Source organism: Hemiscyllium ocellatum, chromosome 12 (genome assembly GCF_020745735.1).
Source record: "Hemiscyllium ocellatum isolate sHemOce1 chromosome 12, sHemOce1.pat.X.cur, whole genome shotgun sequence".
Lineage (NCBI taxonomy): Eukaryota > Metazoa > Chordata > Chondrichthyes > Orectolobiformes > Hemiscylliidae > Hemiscyllium > Hemiscyllium ocellatum.
The window spans coordinates 62,962,325-62,982,326 of NC_083412.1; the positions used below are offsets into that span (position 1 = coordinate 62,962,325).

General features: G+C 37.3%; 1 protein-coding gene across 1 annotated transcript in view; it reads left to right on the top strand.

The window, feature by feature from the left end:
* Positions 1–20,002, top strand: part of stxbp5l (syntaxin binding protein 5L) — a 512,076-nt gene that overhangs the window by 395,735 nt on the left and 96,339 nt on the right. The window contains exon 20 of the mRNA XM_060832791.1: positions 17,252–17,317. Coding sequence (XP_060688774.1) covers positions 17,252–17,317 — 66 coding nt within the window. The remainder of the gene's footprint in view (positions 1–17,251; positions 17,318–20,002) is intronic.

A 20,002-nucleotide genomic window follows, 5' to 3' on the forward strand; every position in this document is an offset into this window, starting at 1 on the left:
AGACCCACATGCACGCATATATTTTGTGGGGTGAATTGGTACTTTCAGAGTTACATTGTACTTTTCTCAAAAACTGCCTGAATTCATGTAAAACTCTGTTATCTCACTTTTTAGATTAGAATCGATCTAAACATCATGGCATAGACAGACAACACAGGGGGCTAACACCTTCAACATATTGTCTAGCTAACATCAATTGTTACAGCTAGCCTGAGAATGCAACTTTTAAAAAAAGGTTTTGTGATTTGCACATGAAAGAAGTGAAACTATCGTGGTATTTGAACAGATGAAAGACTCAACAGACAGTCAAGGTATTTTTCAATGTATAATTTCAGTTACATCACACTGTAAGCTTTTGCTAAACATTCTGTGCCTTACAATTGTGTCCTCCACTATCACCTGATGAAGGAGTGGCGCTCCGAAAGCTAGTGTGCTTCCAATTAAACCTGTTGGACTATAACCTGGTGTTGTGTGATTTTTAACCTTCTCCTCAAGGTCCTCTATTTCTTCCTCTCCAGCAGACCCATCCAGTCCCCCTCCACTGACACTCTCATTTGCCTGGCCAAACTGGTCCTCACCCTTAACAACTTTTCCTTTCAATCCTCCCTCTTCCACAGTTACATCGGCACCATCCCCCATCTTTTCCTCCAATACATCGATGGCTGTATTGGCGCTACTTCATGCTCCCATGAGGAGCTTGAGCAGGTCATCCAGATCTTCCACCCTGACCTCATATTCACCTGGACCATCTCTGACACCTCCTCCCCTTCCTGGACCTCTCCATATCCATCTCCAGCAAACAATTCAACACCAACATCTATTACAAACCCACTGCCTCCCACAACTAACTCCCACCTCCCCCTGCAACAATGCAACCCTATACTCCCAATTCCTCTGCCTCTGCCATATCTGCTGCCAGGATTAGCATCTCAGGTGTCCTCCTACTTCAAGGATTGCAATTTCCCCTCTCCTGTGATCAACAATACACCCAAACACATCTTCTCCATCTCCCGCATCTCTGCCCTCAAACATAGTTCCCCAATCCACTCTGACTCTCCAGCATCTGCAGTCCTCACTATCTCCAAGTTTATTTAGTTTGACTCATTCTGCCATTTAAAAAAAGATTGAGGTCAAGGCATGCTTTCCTATTCCAGAATAATGATTCTTGATTATGAAGCATGTATATGTATTTTGTTGTGTGGCCTTCTTGTACATTGGAACATTTCTTTAATCATGACTCATAATATGGTGAGAGACTTTCAATGAGACCCACCCCTATCTAACTTAAAATTGGTGAGATAACCATTGATCTAAATATCAGCACTCCAAAATGTAAAGTCTTATTCACTTATTTCCTCTAGGAGCAATTTAGGCTTTCCTTTTGTTTCGATAATTCCACTTGAATAAGAACTTTATGTTGGTTGCTATTTACTTTCTCACATTTCTGAAATTCTTTTCCCCTTTTTTGCATTTTCTGAAAGTGTCCTACTTTGAGACAGATATATTTGTTTTGATAGCTGAGCACTAACTGTACCTGAGGTTTCTTTGCTCCACCATGCTGAAAAGGATTTTTAATGTCTAGTGTCTATCCTAATTGCTGTATTGGCTTCTGGCAAGTTATTTTTGGTTTTATGCTTAAAAGATTGATCACCATGCCAAGGTTGAATTTCTCCTCTTAGGTCCAGCTTCTGGAGTTCTGTTTCACTCACTATCTGAATGTCTTTTTGAGAATCGGCTCTTCTTTGGAATTCAATAAATCTGACAATGGCACATCAACAATTTCAAGATTTTACATTTCAATAATTATATCTCCTATGAATTTGAAGTTGATGAAATCATTGTTGCATTCCAGTGCTAACCTGTAGATTTCATTAACAAAATCATCTATGGATTCTCGTGAATGCTGAACTCTTATATTAAATCTTATTCTTTGCAGTTTTTTTTAAACTAGCTCCAAGGTTAGAGTAATTGCCAAAAGCACTCAGTAATTCTTCAAAAGTATCTGTTGCTTCTTTCACCGTTTGGAAAGCTAAAATGTCATCAGTTATACTTGCAATTTTGTATGAATGCATGTTTACTTGTTCAGCCTCTGCTTTTGGATCCAACTCAGAAGCTATTCCTCATCTCAGAAATTGTTTTCTTGAGGATATCCAGTTCGATGTTCTATTTGGCCCCTCTCTGAAGTTAAGTCTTCCTGACAATATTATCCCTACTATATCTTCCTAATATTATTAAATAGTTTGTTTTCTTACAAGACTTTTATTTCAGAATAAGAGCAATTCTGCTGGTCATTGCTGTTCTACTGAAGTATTTTCCTTTGGTTTACCAGGAGAATGAAGGATTCTCACCCTTTGTGGGTAAATGGAGGATTCCTGCTTTTTTTTCTGTGGCTTCACTGCAGGAATCCTGCCATTCCTGGCTTAATAAATGATTCTGTATTAACAATTTTGCTGAAAGATGCCCGCTGCCTGTGGCTTTAATAAATAATTCCCCTTTTACTGGTTGATTCCTGCTCCTCACAGTTTCAGTAACCAGCCTTTATCATAGCATTTATGAAGAATCTCCCATTTTTTCGATGGCCTAATAAAATGCTCCCAAAGTTACCTTCTCCATTCGTCCAGGTATATTTAGGCTTTTAAACTGCCTAACCTTATCATTTTAATTACTAGTTTTGTGATCTCCTTAGATCTGGTTGACGTTTTTTAGTAGACCTACACTTCCATTTCTGCAGCTATGCCTCATGTTTGTGCCTATTCCTATGGTGACAGTGATTAATCTGAGTTCAGTAGAAAGTCATTTTATAACTTGCATTTCCAAACCAGATTACTGTGAGTTTCTAAAGTTTCTTCTGGCCCACCAGGAAGTTTGAGTTTTATTCACTGAGGCTCTGTTTGTTCACTCACCAACTTGACTTGGGACTGCTCTGACTGATCTTCATTCCACTATGCAACTTATTCTTCCCCAGGGAGTTATTAACTCTATTGTTTCAGCAGGCTTGAAATGCGGTTATCGTTCATCAAAGTATTCTTCATTGTTGAGAATTGCTATGAGGGTTTCTTCTGTAGGGTTCTTAATTCCTCAGCTTTTCCCTGTGACTGACTGTAATGAACAGGCGACTTAAAGTGGACGCTGAAGATGTCACATCGCTAGTCACCATGTACAGTATGAGCAATCAAATCAAATCCACACTGGCTGGATTCAAATCAAATTAAATCCTAAAATATTGATATGGAATGCCAGTTCAATATGCTGTATGAGCTGTTGCTCATGATGAAGGTTTCTGTGACCATTTTCTTTAAGCATAGGGAACTACAGGGCCTGCTTGGTCTAGTGTTGTAGAGGAAAACCACTTTCTGGTATAAATAGAAGAGTTTCTTGTAGATAACAAGATATAGTTTGTTGCACATTAGCAACTAGTTATAGGGTATATTCATATGATAAGACACTGTTACAGAGGAGGATACGATATTGAATCTTACTCCATGAAATCTTAAGGTATTCTGTTACAAGTTTGTTTGACACCAACACTAAAGATGATGCCAAGGATTATTAATCCTTTCAGACCCGTATACATCGGCAGCAGAGATTAAACAATAAAATAATTAAAATGACAGGTCACTGAAAACTTGGGGTCATGCTTCCAGAATGAATGGAGGGCTGTGTAAGATGAGTCATCCAATCTGTATTTGATCTCCCCAGTATAGAGGTTACTACGTCATGAGTAGCAAATATAAAATACTAAATTGGAAGAAGTCTTTCATTTTTGTTTTGTTTTTATACAGCAGCCATTCGTGAAGATCTTCTTTTCCCTTTCTGGCATCTTTAGAAGCATCTTTTGTTCCTTGCTCAATTACAAATTCCTTTTCCCTTGAACCTGCATCCTTTTTTTTCATTTAATCTCTCCTGCCTGCTATTCTATCACACAACTTCCCTTTTGCTCTTTTCCCTCTCCCTTGCTTAAAACCTATTATATCTGTAGCTTCTTTAAAAATTTCTGACTAAAGTTTGTCAATCTAAAACAAATAAATTGGAATTTCCAACTCTTTTTGTTTTTATTTCAAATATCCAGAGTATATAGCATTTCAGTTTTATAATGAGGTGAAAGAAAATAGTTTGCTATGCAATGCAGATTGCCAAAGTTTTAGGCAACTTGATAGACATACTGTAATGCTTGGAATTATGCATTATCCTAATTCAAATTATTTTCAAATATTAATTACAGTATGCGCTTCCTGCGACTAATCTCATGATTTGTAAGGCCCTGTTTGTTTCAAAGTTCTCTCATTCCTATCATGCAGACAGTGTCCTTGAGTGATCTCTGTTATTTGAATAAACAGTGAAGTCTACAGTTGAAATTAGAAACTCCTGTTAGAGAAAATAATAAGTTGATAGTATTTTATGCAACAGTAATCAAGTTTTTAAGTGTATTTGGCAGAAAAGTTCAATTCCAGTCAAATAATTTATTTATTATTCCCATTTTCACTTGACAAAATCATGAATAGAAAAATTGTTTAAATCTTCCCAAAGCTCAGTCAATTTGCAAGTAATTTATCAATGGTCATTCATAATCCAAGTTTCTTAGGTTTCCATTAGCCTTTGGAGTCATGTATGACATTGTTAGGGGTAAGGACAAATAATATACCTAAGAATGGCTTAATAAAGATCATCTTTAATATTTGTTTTTCTTTTTTTAAATTACATCATTCCCTTCACTATCCAATTTGAAAAGCTGCTGTTACAGCATTAAGCCTTGGCTGCTGTGAAGGTATGTTTGACATTTGCTTCCCTCTAATTATTTGCTTGAGTATGCATGTTGGAATGGATGAGGATCACAACATTGAATCTTTGAACTGTTCATATTTAAAACATTAAATCTCAGAAACAACACAATCCTCTGTGTTGAAAACACAGTATCAAATTCATCTTGTATTTAATTTTATACATCATAGCAATGCTGCATTTCATTTTTGTCTCATTGCATTGTAAATAGTTTAATAGTAAATGGTTTAATAGAAAATGATTTTAGTTTATTTCTATTGTGCTGTATAATTTCAGAGGTTAGATGATAGATTGTCATTTTTTATAATTTTTATACAGTATCAACTTAGTTAAATTACACAGAAATAGTAAAATGTCGTTTAGAAGTAAATTAACTGGATCAATCTCAAATATAGCATAACAGCTGTTCTAACTATTTTTGAAGTCTTATTGCAATACTCGAGAAAACAAAATCTTCACTTTCAACATGTCCTATATGCAGAAGTAACACATAATTAATTGACACATATGATATTCATCTTGTTATGATCTCAGCTGATGGTAATTCAGGACAAGTCAGATTCCAGAGGGAAACCTAGCTTAATAGACCATGCATTTTATTTTAGCAATTCAGTTACCATGGTGGTCAGCCACTGAACATGTTCACACAAGGCTGTCAATGTATTTTTAACAAATTTTCACAGGTCTGAAGCATTTCCTTTCAGCAACTTTTTGGACATTCTCCAGATATGATCCTCTTCATTACTATCTCTCCTTGAGATATATATACAAGCTAAAATACCTTAAGACTTTTATTCCCAGCTTTAATGGTCTGATAACTTCCACAAACTAAGGAGTACCCATCTGCTGGAATGAATCTTTTCTTTTAAATCCAACCTGCGTATGGCCTCTTGCCTTATGTTTGCTCTCTAAGTGCAAAGGCTTCAGTGAGTCACAACATGAGTTACATAATTCTGAACCTCTGTCCTGGAGTATAAATGTGGTTGCTCCAATTAAGCTGTTAATGATTGATGTCTTTTAGGATGTTAATGGAGAGAGCATCAGTGAGGATACTGTCCTTGAATGTCAAGCAGAGGCGAATAGACTCTTTCTCATTTAAAACTAAAGTGATTGGAACCAGGTAGATCATATTGACTATGAGATCCTTGATTACTCTGGGCCAATCAAAGACCCTTGGTGACTAATGTAAACAAGGGATTCAAAATCTCTTTGCTTCAGGTACTGACTCCAAACTGGCTGGCCACAGCTAGTGTACCATGCACATGTAAATAAAGAGTGACTTGGTGATAGGATATTGGTCTCTGTGCATTTATTTCAGAAGCAAAACAGAAATTGCTGAACAAGCTCAGCAGTATCTGTGGAGAGATAGCAGTATTACTGTTTCAGATACAGTTACTGTTCAGAACTGTTCTGAAGAAGTCACTGGACCCAAAACATTGATATTGCTTTCTTTCCACAAATACTGTCAGACCTGCTGAGGTTTTCCAGCAATTTCTGTTTTTGTCTGATTTCCAGCAGCCACAGTCCTTGCTTTTTTCTTTCTCATTGGAGATGATCACCACCTAGCACTTTGATCACTTCTTACCAACCCAAACAACCCAAGTTTGAATTTGACCAGGCCTTGCTAGATGTGAACATAGGAACATGTGAACATTATCTGAAGGGCTGTAAATGGAACTGAGCACCATAATCATTGTTCTTCATCCCCACATCTCAAGTTATGATGGAAGGAAGGTCATCCATAAAGCAAGTGATGGTTGTTGGAACTAGGACACTGTTCTGAGAAACTTTTCCAGTCACATTGAGATGATGATCTTCCAACAGATTCAACCATCTTTGTTCCAGGTATGACTCCATCCAGTGGAGAGTTTTCTTCCAATTTCCACGTTCTTGGAGAGTTGATAGTATTCTAGCTGAACTGGAACAAAGACTGCAAAGGACAGAATCCAATTGCAGCATCAGTGGACATGTTATTGATGAATAAGTGGTACTTAATAGCACTGTCATCAATATCCTCCAGCAATTTTCTGATGATTGAAAGTAGACTGAAAGATTGGATTTGTTCTGTTCACGGATAAATGATAGTTTTTTTAGCTGAACAAGAGCAAGTTAACTAGAGGTACAGCTAGTTTATTGTTTCTTTTTATTCAAGAGGTCTAGGCTTCAGTAGTTAGGCCAGCATTTGTTGCTAATCCCTAACTGCCCTTGAGAAGCTGATGGTGAGCTAGTTTCTTAAATTGTTGCAGCTGAAAATGTGTTGCTGGTCAAAGCACAGCAGGCCAGGCAGCATCTCAGGAATAGAGAATTCGACGTTTTGATTATTCAAAGTAGTTAAAATAAATCACCTGAACAAAGTGACAATTTACAGACCAGAAGTGTTTGGTTAGAAATCTGCATTAATTATTGAAGGCTGAAAAACCGTAAGATCTCTTTGATTTCATGTTTGGCCTGATTCCATGAGAATTCAGGAGGTCCAGAGTCAATGTCGAATACTTTCAGGGTACCTCATGACTGTCTACCGCTGTACTGTTTGTTCTGCTTTTATAGAAGGACATACCCAAGGATGGTGATGATATTAGCTGTGACAATGTAAGTTATGATTATGTATTTTGGTTGAGTTTTGTGTGAGCCAATCTAAAGTTTTATCAGCCTTCATAATTATTCATACCTTACAGAATTTATTAAATTTAGCAAGTATTAAATAAATAATACATAAATGTATAGAAAATAGGAAGAGATGTAGACCATTTTCCCTCTTGATCCTGCTCCATCATTCAACACAATTATGAATGAGCTTCTATCTCAATACCACACTCCCATTCTCTGCATATACCCCTCAACACCTTTGATGCCTAGAGATCTTCAACTTCTTTCTTACATATCTTCAGTAACTTGGCTTCCACAGCCTTCTGTGGTAAAGAATTTGACAGGTTCACCACTCTCTTCATGAAGAACTTTCTCGTCATCTCAGTCCAAAATGATCAGTCTGTATCCTGAGACTGTGACCACCCCCCACCCCACTCTTTTCTCAACTCCATGCAAACAGGAAAAAAAACCTCTGTATCCAGTCTGTCCATCCTCCTACACCATCAGAACAGACAGCACAGCGGCAGACAGTCATGAGGTACCCTGAAAGTATTCGACATTGACTCTGGACCTCCTGAATTCTCATGGAATCAGAAGTAATATGTTTCAATGAGATTCTGTCTCATTCTTCAAAACTCTGAATATAGGCCTAGGTAACCTAATCTCTCCTCATACAATCAACCTGCCATCCCAGGATAAAGTTTGGTGCATCCCCCGATGACAAGTGTATCCTTTCTTAGGTAAGGAGATCAAAACTGCATACAATCCTTCTGCAGTGGTCCCATGAAAGCCCTGTACACTCAAAATATCTCAGGAGAAGTACATATTTTGATTCTGTATTTTGTAGACATACCTTTCATTACAGAAGTAATATTACAGAAATAAAGATATAATTTGTTGTTGTGTCTTGGATTTAAAACTAGTTGCGTATGGTTGTTGGTCTATTTTGTGGAAGGGTTTAAATAATAACTGGTCAATCTCTCTGGAACCATAATTTTAAACCATTTGGTGTTCAGGGAATTTTGTTTATACTGTGCAGGTTTACAACCATAACAAGTAAACCTCAAGCCATTAGCTTAACAAAATCGAAGATAAATATTTTTTTAAAAATTTAGTTCAACCCTTTTTGACCCGTTTGCAGGTGACCTGATTGGGGTCAGAATCAAGTATATCCTGTCCCAGAAAAGCAAACCTGTTCAGAGTAATTAAGGAAATAAGTTTCCTCAGTGAAAGAGTACAGTTTATAAAGCTTCCAAATCAGGAGTGGATGGTTTGAGCCCTGCTGAGACTACAATGCTGAGACTGAGGAAATCTAAGCACTCAGTTGTATGAGTGGTACAGAAGGGTCTCACAGATCTCAGGACTGGAACAAAGAAGAAGCTGTTAAATCAAATGTACAAATTTGATAGAGAATGAATTGTTCTGAATTTTTGAGAAACTGAAATTGATGATGTTGGAGAGTACATGGGATTTTTTTTTGCCATGTACTTTGAAATATTTCAAACTTGGTTTGTTTTATTTAAATTATTTATTTTTGTGATAAACTTTTATTGTTAAAACCAAATCTACAGCCTTGACTGCCTATGATTCAGTGGAAGATCACCATGGTCGATTTTATATTTAGTTTTATTTCAAATTACTCAGGCTAACTTTCACTCTGAAATCTGATTTGCCCAGTAGGAATATAAATTGGAATCATAACACATTTATGTATAATCACACAGCGCTTTATCTATGCGCATCACTAACCTATGGCACCCAGAAACTGCAGTCTGTGTTCTTGTACTGTCAGAGTGCTTGATGCATAATGCAATCATTATAATCTCCTGCTTGAGAACTATTTGAAATGGTGGATTATACTACATTGACCAAACATTTACACATAAAAGCAACTGGAGTAATCAAATAATTAAGCTTGTAATAATCAGCAAACTTGGTGGCTTAAAGTCATATCATTTAAGGCATTGACATTCCTCTGTCTACTACTTTATCATCAAAAACTTCAATGAGGTTCATCAGGTATGACCTACTTCTTACAAATCCATGCTAGAACCCACTGATCAGCTGAAGATTTTCATGATTTTCTGTCACTCTATTCTTAATTATACATCTAGAAATTTCCTGATGGCAGATATCAGGCTAGCTAATAATTATAATTCCCTTCTTTCTCTCTTGTCACCTTTCTGAAGTGGTGGAATGATGTATGCAATTTTTCAATCTAAAGAAATAGTTCCCAAATCAAATAAACTTTGGAAAATTATAGTTAGTGTCTTGCTGAGCACTTAAGTGGAAAGTTAATAATCAACAATCTAATTCTTTTTCTGTTTCCCTTTTTAACAAAAACTGAATTCAGTTTCTCCAAATGCCAAATTGAAAGTTAAACTCATTTTCATAGCTTGTGTGCATGTAAAAAAGGATAAAAATTTTAACATTCAAATACAAACAGACATCTTACTCTTTTTAAATTTATGTTCCTTAAATATGATGCTATCACCTGGGTCACACCAATTCTCCAGCTATAGGGCATTCATTAGTGAAATTGAGAATTCAATATCATAATTTTAGATAGCTTATTCATTCCCGATGAAGGGCTTGTGCCCGAAACGTCGAATTTCCTGTTCCTTGGATGCTGCCTGACCTGCTGCGCTTTAACCAGCAACACATTTTCAGCTCTGATCTCCAGCATCTGCAGACCTCACCTTTTACTCGATAGCCTATTCAACCCTAGTTTCAATGCCTATACGATAGTCCCACCTTACTATATCATCCACCAACAAAACCTCAACAAATGCATATGAAACACTTTGCGTTTCATTCTGTTCCATGAGTGTCTGTAGATCCAAGGGGGAAATAATAGATGTTTAACAGCAATTTCACATTGTCAGAAGTTCAGATTACCCACCACAAATTCACAAATGGCAAGTGAATCCAAGTCTTTGATTCGTTTGATGTGATTTGTCATTACACTTGTTTTTTATTTATCAGTGAGTGGAGTTTTAAAAGCTTTCAGGGAAAAAGTAAACTTGAAATAACTTACACATTCAGTACAGCATTTTTGGGATGTTTGCGTGACATATTCTTCTCATTCAGGAGCTGACAGAACATCTACAAACAACAGCAAATCTGACAAATCGCATACTTGCCCTTTTCCATTTAATTTCCATGCATGTTTGCACTAGTTACGATAAATAAAAGATTGAAAAGTCACAGAGTTCTGTACAAGGCATTTGTATGAATAATAATGAATATCCCTAAATCAGACTGAAGAATTATCCAGTCTTAAGGAAGTGTAAGTATCGAATATAGTTTCAAACTTAATTCAGACAATGAGAGAAACATTGGAATTAGAAAGAAAGCTTAACAAGAAGAAAATGAGTGATGAAATAAAATTGCAACTCAAATAAAATCTCAAAATAATTAAAAACTAAATGAATGAGACCTCAGCGCTTGCAAAGTTTAAGTTTCAGTACCAGAGATGTTCGGAAATAAACAAGATTTATTTTGCTGCTAATAAGATTATTTAGATTGGAAAGGACAAGCTTTACTTCCTATGGTGATTTTCATTCATATGTACTTGTAATAATACATTACACTGTTCAATATATTTGAATGGTGTGCTAGAGAATGAGATGCCATTTTTAAAGGGTACTAATGGTATAATGGCACATGACAGACTACAATTTCCACTTTGCATCTGCCATCACTTGAATTTGCTGGGCAATTTGCAGTTAAATAATGGTGAGTACTATCATTATTTTAACAATAAATTATTTATTTAAGAAGAGCTACGTTACAAACCATTTCATGTGTGACATTTCAAGTGGTGTTTTAATGTTTATTGAAAATAATCAACAGATGAATTAATTTTGCTATCTTTTCTGATATTTTGTGTGTAGGTAACTTTTTTCCCCCCATTAAGCATACATCTGCATATTAAGTTGTGTTAATTTGCATTGTGTTCATGATGACAAAGAAAATTCAGCATTTTGCACAGTAATCAGCAATGACTCAAGGGGAATACACACCAAGATCATTTGGGCTCAATCTGCATCTAAACTCTAATACATGCCGTTTTGAATCAATGGACCTTTAGAAATCACTGCAATAGACATTGGATAATTTGAATATGAGAATGAGAATTTAAAGCCTATTTTAGAACCACTTTGCTAATTTAGAAGAAAAACTGGAGTATGCACCAAGAATGCTCCGCTCATCTTGATTTTTAGATATGCAGCTGAATTTCTCTCCAAGAGGTGCTCAGGGCTGTGCTTGCCTTCCTCCTGTTCACCAGCTCAGTATTTAATAAATTTTCAGGGAAGTTAGACCAGCAAGCTGGATCAGTATTTTTAATAGTTATTAACAATACAGATAAGGCTGAAATGTTGAGTCTTCAGCCTTTGTGTTCATGTGTTTTCAACATATCGTCAATTTATACCAACTGTTTTTCTCTAGTGTTTCAATTGATGTTCAACAGTTGTATATTAAGTGTTGATTAAAAGACAGCATGTAATTTAATGACATTGTATATAACTGTGTTGAAACAGGTTTCTAGTTTTGGTGTCCAGGTGGGCATTTGTTCCTAATGTTGTCAATAATGAGAATATTGGAAAAAAGATTTAGAGGGAGCACAGGTGGTCAGCCACTGAACATATTCACAAGAGGCTGTCAATGTAATTTTAGCAAAGCAAAAGGGGAAGAAGACACTATCTTACTGCACAAGAACTGCTTGCAATGGAATGATTACATATATCAATAAGAAAGATTTAGCAATCTTATAGATATGCAAAGCTCAGGAAAGAGTCACTTAGTCTCTACTTAAGTTTTCTTGTTCAATGGGCATGGTTGTAATTGATTTCCTATTGGTAGATTTCTACAATCTTTTGATGCTACCTTCTTTATTCTGCCTGATCTATGTGATTCTGTGTTTCTGTCTCATAAAACACCTTGTTTCTTGTCTAACCTCGTTTCTAATGCGTTGAACAATTCACTCTTGGAGCAGAACTTAAGTAAATAGCCCACATTTAAAATGCATGAATTAACAAACTTCAGTCCCTCTGTCATCAATCATGGTAAAAATCAAAAATTAATCTATATTTACATCTTTCCCTAATTTCGATAATTCTATCTAACACAAGTCCCTTTTAATCATGACATTTGTTTTCCTTCATATTTGCTTTTAATACAGGTTGTGTTGTGATATTGTTTCTTCTTGCTATATGAATGATTTTCAAATTGTATGGGTGTTGCACTAAACGCCAGCCTCAAATTTTTGTTATAAAATTTTCAAGGAAAGCGAGAGAATTTCGATTACACAAATAACAGCCTCTGTCGAGTAGTTGGATGAGTAAACTTCAAAATGTTTCAGGCCAGTACCAAATGCAAATTTTATTTTTCTATCGTGGAATATTCCTATTGGTGCTGTCAGTGTGCATCAGAAAAACTGACTGACTGATCGCTACCTCACCATTTGCATAAGTCAATAAAATCCAATCACATGCTGCTGGCATCAGCAGCCAGTTTAAAATAGCTTAGCATATTTCATTGTAGCTCAAATACAAATAGTCAATACAGCTCTCAAGTTGTCAAAGGCACTCTGACATAAGTTTAGCAGTGTAATTGAATGCACTCCACTTCCCTGAGTAAATATCAATTACTATCTTCAACATTAATTCCTCTCATGGATGCACAGTGGCAGAAGTGACTATTATTTATTGCTGTAATTCACTAAGCCTCCTCCAAACATTGTTCTTAGAAAGACAAGAGTAGCAATTGCATGGAATCACCGCCAAATCCCCACAAGCCATACACTATTCTGACTTTAAAATATGCTGCCTTTCTTCAATATCACTGAGTCAAAGTCTTTGAACCATTTCTTAATGGGTATCCCTACACCTCAAGGAGTGCAGTAGTTCAAGAAGGCAGCTCTTCATGACCTTTCCCATGACAATAACGGATCGGTTATAAATACTGGCTGAGCTTGCAATGCCAACATCCCATGAAATTTTTTAAAATCTTACTGCACAGCAGACTCACTGTGAGTACTGTGGGCCCTGACGCAGAACTGAGGCCTGCCGGTGCTGTCCCCCGTCACATCTGAATGACACGCATTAAGTGGATGTGGAGTTGAGTTAACTGTTTGCACGTCAAACAGCCTTTTTAATGAGAAAATAAAACTTCACAAAACCTTCGGATTTTGGAGCTTTTTGGATTTTGGGATTTCAGATAATGGGTTGTCTACCTGTACGAAGACTTTCTCCAGCAAAGTCATGATTTCCAACTCTTTAAAATTCAAGTTTATTTAAAATTTTACTTCCATTTCTTTTTCTTTCTCTTTCAATTTAAAGTTTTCTTAAATCTAGTGCCCTTTTTCTTTCTCTCCCCATTCCATTACTCCTTTCATTCATTACGTGCTTTTTTCTTTCCAATTCAAGTTTGTTTTCACTTCTAACTGAAGCTCAGCTAATTAATGTGGTAACACATCAATTTCAGGTTTTCATCATTTTAATTCCAAAATAGGTCTTCAGTAATCGCATCAAGCATCTAATCCATAGGAGAACTACTTCTGTTAGACCTTCAAGTGTCTGCTATCTCATTTCATATGTCAGAGTGAGATCTGGATGGATCAACCTCAAGTTTTATTTCTGCTATTTGTTTATAATGGTGTTCAGTGATTGAACATATTTATATGTGATTGCCAATTATTACACACAAAAAAGAACAATCACTGTCTGCCTGACATTATACAAGAACTATTTGAAGAAGACCGATTATAAACAATAATATAACTAATGTATTAGTGCATATTCTGCAACTTTCCCACCAATCCACTCACCATTATGACTTGGAAATACATTGCTGTTCCTTCAATGTCACTTGGTTAAAATCGTAGAATTCCCTCCCTAATAGCCTGTGGGTGTACTTACACCAAATGGACTGTAGCAGTTTAAGAAGGCAACAGTTTAAGCATCACCACCACTTCAAGAGTAACCAGTGCTGGCCCAGTCTGCAATGTCCATATCCCATTAATGATTTTTTAAAAAGTGTATCTATATCACACATAAATCACATCTTAAACCTCATTTACAAAGATAATACATGTTTCTGTTAAAGAGTCCAGACAGAATGCAGTGATACTTATATACATCTCCTGTAAAATCTTTGATTTCTATCTGGCCTTATTTCAGCTTAAGCAGATGTTAGAAGGAGATGTCAGGATTTCCTCTCTTGTCAAAATAAATAATCCACATTATAATTTTAATTCAAATCTGTTTCACATTTACTTCAAGGAAAACAAATGAAAATTGCTCTAACAGACTGGTATAAGATTCAAGCGCACTATTTTTGGGCATGTCATTGGGAGCAATGTAGAATCTCTGCACCTAAATGATCGAGTTTCTAATATCCTAGTGACTCAATCACAGGAAGGAGATCGAGTGCATGGTGTCATAGTGCATTGATAATAACCTCTCTCTCAATGTCAGCAAAACAAAAGAACTGATCATTGATTTCAGAAGGAAAGGGGGAGGACATGCCCCTATCCACATCTATGGAGCTGAGGTGGACAGGAGCGAGAGTGTCAAGAAAAGATGATAACTGACAATCTGTCCTGGACCTCCCACATAGATGTGACAGTAAAGAATGCACAACAACTCCTTTTCTTCCCCAGGCAGCTTAGGAACCTCAGCATATCCATAAGGACCTTCATCAATTTTATCTAGGTTCATAACAGCCTGGTACAGCAACTGCTGAAAATGTGTTGCTGGTTAAAGCACAGCAGGTCAGGCAGCATCCAAGGAACAGGAAATTCGACGTTTCGGACCAGAGCCCTTCATCAGGAATCAGCAACTGGTCTGACGACCACCCTAAGAAATCACTGAAAATTGTGTGCACAGCCCAGACCTTCACAAAAGCCAACCTCCCATCCGTGGACTCCATTTACACTTCTCATGGCCATGAAAAGGCTGCCCACATCAGCAAAGACACATCCCACCCTGGTAATGCTCTCTTCCAACCTCTTCCTTCAGGCAGAAGATACAGAAGCTTGAACAAATGCACCAAAAGGTTCAAAAACAGCTTCTTGCATCTGTTATTAGACTGCTGAATGGACCTCTCTAACTTAAAATAGTTGATCTTGCTAATGTTGAGCTTGCTTTGCCTCCTTGTGCTGCCATAATCTTGTATGCCTTGGTCTGTCTCAGCACCTTGTAATTTGTATGTCCTGTTTGCTATGATCAGCCTGCACTGTTTGCAAAACAATTTTTTTTACTTAGGTACATGTGGCTACAATAAATCAAATTAAATCATTTGTGTACAGGCATGTAGAATAACCAGGAAAGTATTAGTAATGGTCGCTAAATGGGAAAGTGTTGATAATAAGGCTAGGAACAGTGGGTGACTGAGCGAGGAAAGGTGCTAATTTAAAATGGAAGGAATGGGTAATCAGCTAAGAAGAGTGGATAGTTACATTAGGGTATAGCTGTGGGTAGTGCTACCAGATCTTCTTTCAAGAAAAATCTTTGATCAGGAGGAACACTTGTTCCTCTCAGTTTTGCATTCAGCTATGTATATTTTGAAGACTTACCCATTAGTTGTGTTTTGGAGGTTCTTTCAGGACTGCATGTAGGTTCACCTTTTCTGAGCTGAGTCAGTCTTTGCTCAGATTAAAGAAGTCCTGTTGTGGGGAGCCATTAACGTTACCTTGGGTCTCTTCTGAAGCTCATTGGAATTGGTCATCTCTGCCACAACTACCAGTTAGAATGATGTAGATTTGTTGAAGACCATTAAAAATCATTTACTTAGGACATGAGCTGTGTGGAGGTAGACATCGCCACTCCCTAACCACTTCATCTTCCACCTTGGGAACCTCAAACCACACGGCATCAATGTGGATTTCACCAGTTTCCTCATTTCCCCTCACCCCGCCTTATCGCAGTTCCAACCTTCCAACTCAGCAACCGCCCTCATGACCTGATCTACCTGTCCATCATCTTTCCCACCCATCCACTCCACTCCCCTCCCCTCTCCGACCTCTCTACTGACCTATCCACTCCACCCTCCTCTCCGACCTATCACCCCCACCTCCATCTACTTATTATACTCTCAGCTACCTTCTCCCCAGCCCCATCCCCCTCTCATTTATCTCTGCATCCTTCAGCTCACAAACCTCATTCCTGATGAGGACTCTTGCCCAAAACATCTATTCTCCTGCTCCTCGGATGCTGCCTGAACCTGCTGTGCTTTTCCAGCACACCACTCTCGACCGATCTCCAGCATCTGCAGTCCTCACTTTCGCCTAGTATTCTGGACTGACCGATGCATTTAATGAATACAGACCCGGAACATTTTCTAGCAGTGTCTAATCAAAATATGTTAGTGAAATACGAAGCTCAATCATTGCATAAAATTTATGACTATTCCATGACAGTCTGATGTTCCTGCAACTGTAAATCATCCCAAAAAAAGCAAATCTTTCTTTTTCTAAATAAGTGTCAAATTGGACTTGTATCATTAATTCTGTTTCTTGCTCCATGTATGCTGCCAGAACTGTTGCATTTTTATTAAACTCTTGTCACATTGTTGCAGAGGAATCAAAATTATTAATCTTCCAATTCTCTGAATTACTCTGGAGACAGACCATTTGTTTGGAAAAATCATTGGTTTTTTGAAAAGGTAATATAAGCAAAGATTTGAAAGTTCTGGCTTGGAGCATCAAGTCTTATGTACATTTAATATGTGTAACAGTACATAACCTTTTAAATAATGCCTTATTCAGTTGGAATTATTGTTTCAGCATCCTCCGATAATGTTTCAGCATTAGTTATGGAATTAAAGAACATTATTCTTTAATCTAATACCATGATAATTGTTTATTTATTCCTGTTTTTAGGTTTGACTGAACTTCTCGATAACCCTGTATCACTGGAGATTGAACGCTGCAAATCTCCCACTTCAGGTAAAGGTAATTGGTTTCTACCTATCATTACTTGTTGTTTGTGGCCTGCATTGTTGTCTCATTATATCTGTTTGAGATATTGTGCATGATACAAGTCACCTTCACAATTAGCGTCGTCGAGTTGGTGCAAATAGGCTGAACTTTTATTATTTAGTAGCACACACAGGACTAAGTTCCCTTCTATACTAAATTTGCAGAGATTACATTTTCCATAGGTATGAATGAAATATTGATTAAAGACATTATACCACCATGTACTGAACATGTTCTGAGTTTTATTTCTCAAACTGATCTCAGAGAAGTCACAGTGGGCAGAAGTTCTCCTAAGGGAGGCAGTGGCATAGGGTCATGTTACTTGACTAATAATCCTAAATTGGAGGTTAATGGTCTGAGTTTGAATCCCACTATGGCTAATCGTGAAATTTGAATTAAAAGCTAGCCTAATGGTGACCATGTAAACATTGTCACACAAACTAGACTGCCATTTAGTTCACAGATGCCTTTAAAGGGAAGGAAATCTGCTATCAAGGGTAACTAGGGATGGTCAATAAATGCTGGCCAGCCAGTAATGCCAACATTCCACATGAAACTGGAAAAAGCCTTGCCTGGTTTGGCCTACATATGACTCCAGATCCACTGTGATGTGTTTGAGTCTTAAATTGCCTTCCAAAATAGCCCAGTAAACCACTCAAAGTCAAAACTACAAAATCTGAAAAAAATAATGAAACCAGGTCGACAACTTGGCAGGGACCACAGCAGCAGAAAATACAACGCTGACCCTACAAAATCTTCCTTATCAAAACTTTGGAACTTGTGCAAGAAGTGGGAAAACTGTCCTATAGTCCAGCCAAGCAACAGCTTAACATAGTCATATTTACAGAGTCATATCACACAGACAACATCCCAGACCCAACATCACCGTCCATGGGCATGATCTGTCATACCGGCAGGTCAAAGCCACCCAAGGTAACAGCACAGTGGTGTAATTGTCCTGGAAGTCCTCAGCATTTACTCCAGACTGTATGAAATCTGCTACTATGGAAGGCTTCTGTTGTTTTCCACCTTCTGCACCCTTGCTGATGAATCATTATTTCACCATGATGAATACCACTTGCAAGAAGTACTGAGAGTGGCAAAGGTAAAAAAATGGACTCAGGATAGGGGCCTCAATCTCCCATCAAGTGTGGCTCAGTTGTATCACTAGTGAATGAGCTGGTTGTGTTCTAAAGGACATAGCTGCTAGACTGGATTTGTGATGGGTGAAAACCAACAAAAAAGAAATATCTATTTGATCTCATCCTCAAAACTTTTATCAGTCACCAGTAATGATATCTGTAGAAGTGATCACCACATAACTCTTGTGGAAATGAAGTCTCATCTTCACATTGAGGATAGTGTAGTGTAGCTCTATCACTATGCTAAATGGATTAGATTTCAAACAGATCTAGCAACTCAATTAGCATCCATGAGACTCTAAGGGTCATCAGCAACAGATTTGTATTCAACCATAATATACAAGCTTATGATCTTGCATATCCCTCACTCCACCATTAACATCAACCGTAGTTTCATGAGTACAAGAAGGCATGCCAGAAACAATATCATATTACCTAAAAATGAAGTGGTCAAATGGTGAAGCTACAGTAAAAGACTACTCATATAAATGTGATTGCCAGGGCTAAGCATAACCAATTGTGAATTGTCATGGGCAGTTAAATAATTAACAGGGAGAGGAAGCTCCACAAATATCCCCATCCTCAATGCAGGAGGACCCCTCCACATTAGTGCAAAATGCAAAACATTTTCATCCATCTTCAGCCAGAAGTGCTGAGTGCTTGATCTATTTTGAGTTTCTTCTGATGACCCAGAATCACAGATGCTTATCTTCAATCAATTAAATTGAAGAAACAGTGGTTATTGCATGGGCTATAGACCCTTATAGCATTCCAAAATAATACTGAAGACTTGTGTACCAGATTTACCTGCCCCTCTAGCCAAGTATACCTACAACACTGGCATCGATCTAACAATGTGGAAAATTGAAGCAAAATACTATGGTTGCTGGAAATCTGAAATCAAAACAGAAATTGCTGGAGAAGAGTGAGAGTTAATATTTTGAGTATGATAGTGAGTCATGTCAGACTTAAAACATTCGATCTGTTTGGCTGTCCACTAACATGGAAAACTGCCCAGCTCTTACCTGTGCACAAAAGTAGGGTCATTTCAACCTGGCCGATTAATGCCCTAGCAGTCTGCTCTCAATTTCAGCAAAGTAATTGAAGTAGTTGTTGATAATGCTGTTAAGCAGCACTTACAAAACAAAAATGTACTCATTGACACTCAGTCTGGGTTCCACCAGAGACATTCAGCCACTGATTTTATTATAACGATGTTTCAAATATAGACATAAAACTTGAAGTCCAGAGGTGGAAATGCCTGTCCGTAACATTAAGGCAACATTTGTGCGAGTGAAACATGAAGTAGACCTCGCAAAACTGGAGTCAGTGGGAATCAGGAAGAAACTCTCCTCTGGTTGGAAACATACCTAGCACAAAGACAAATAGTTACTGACTAACCAAAAAGCCGAAAGAACCGCAAATGCTGGAAATTAGAAACAAAAACAGAAATTGCTGGAAAATCTCAGTGGGTCTAACAGCATCTGTGGAGAAAAAGCAGAGTTAATAT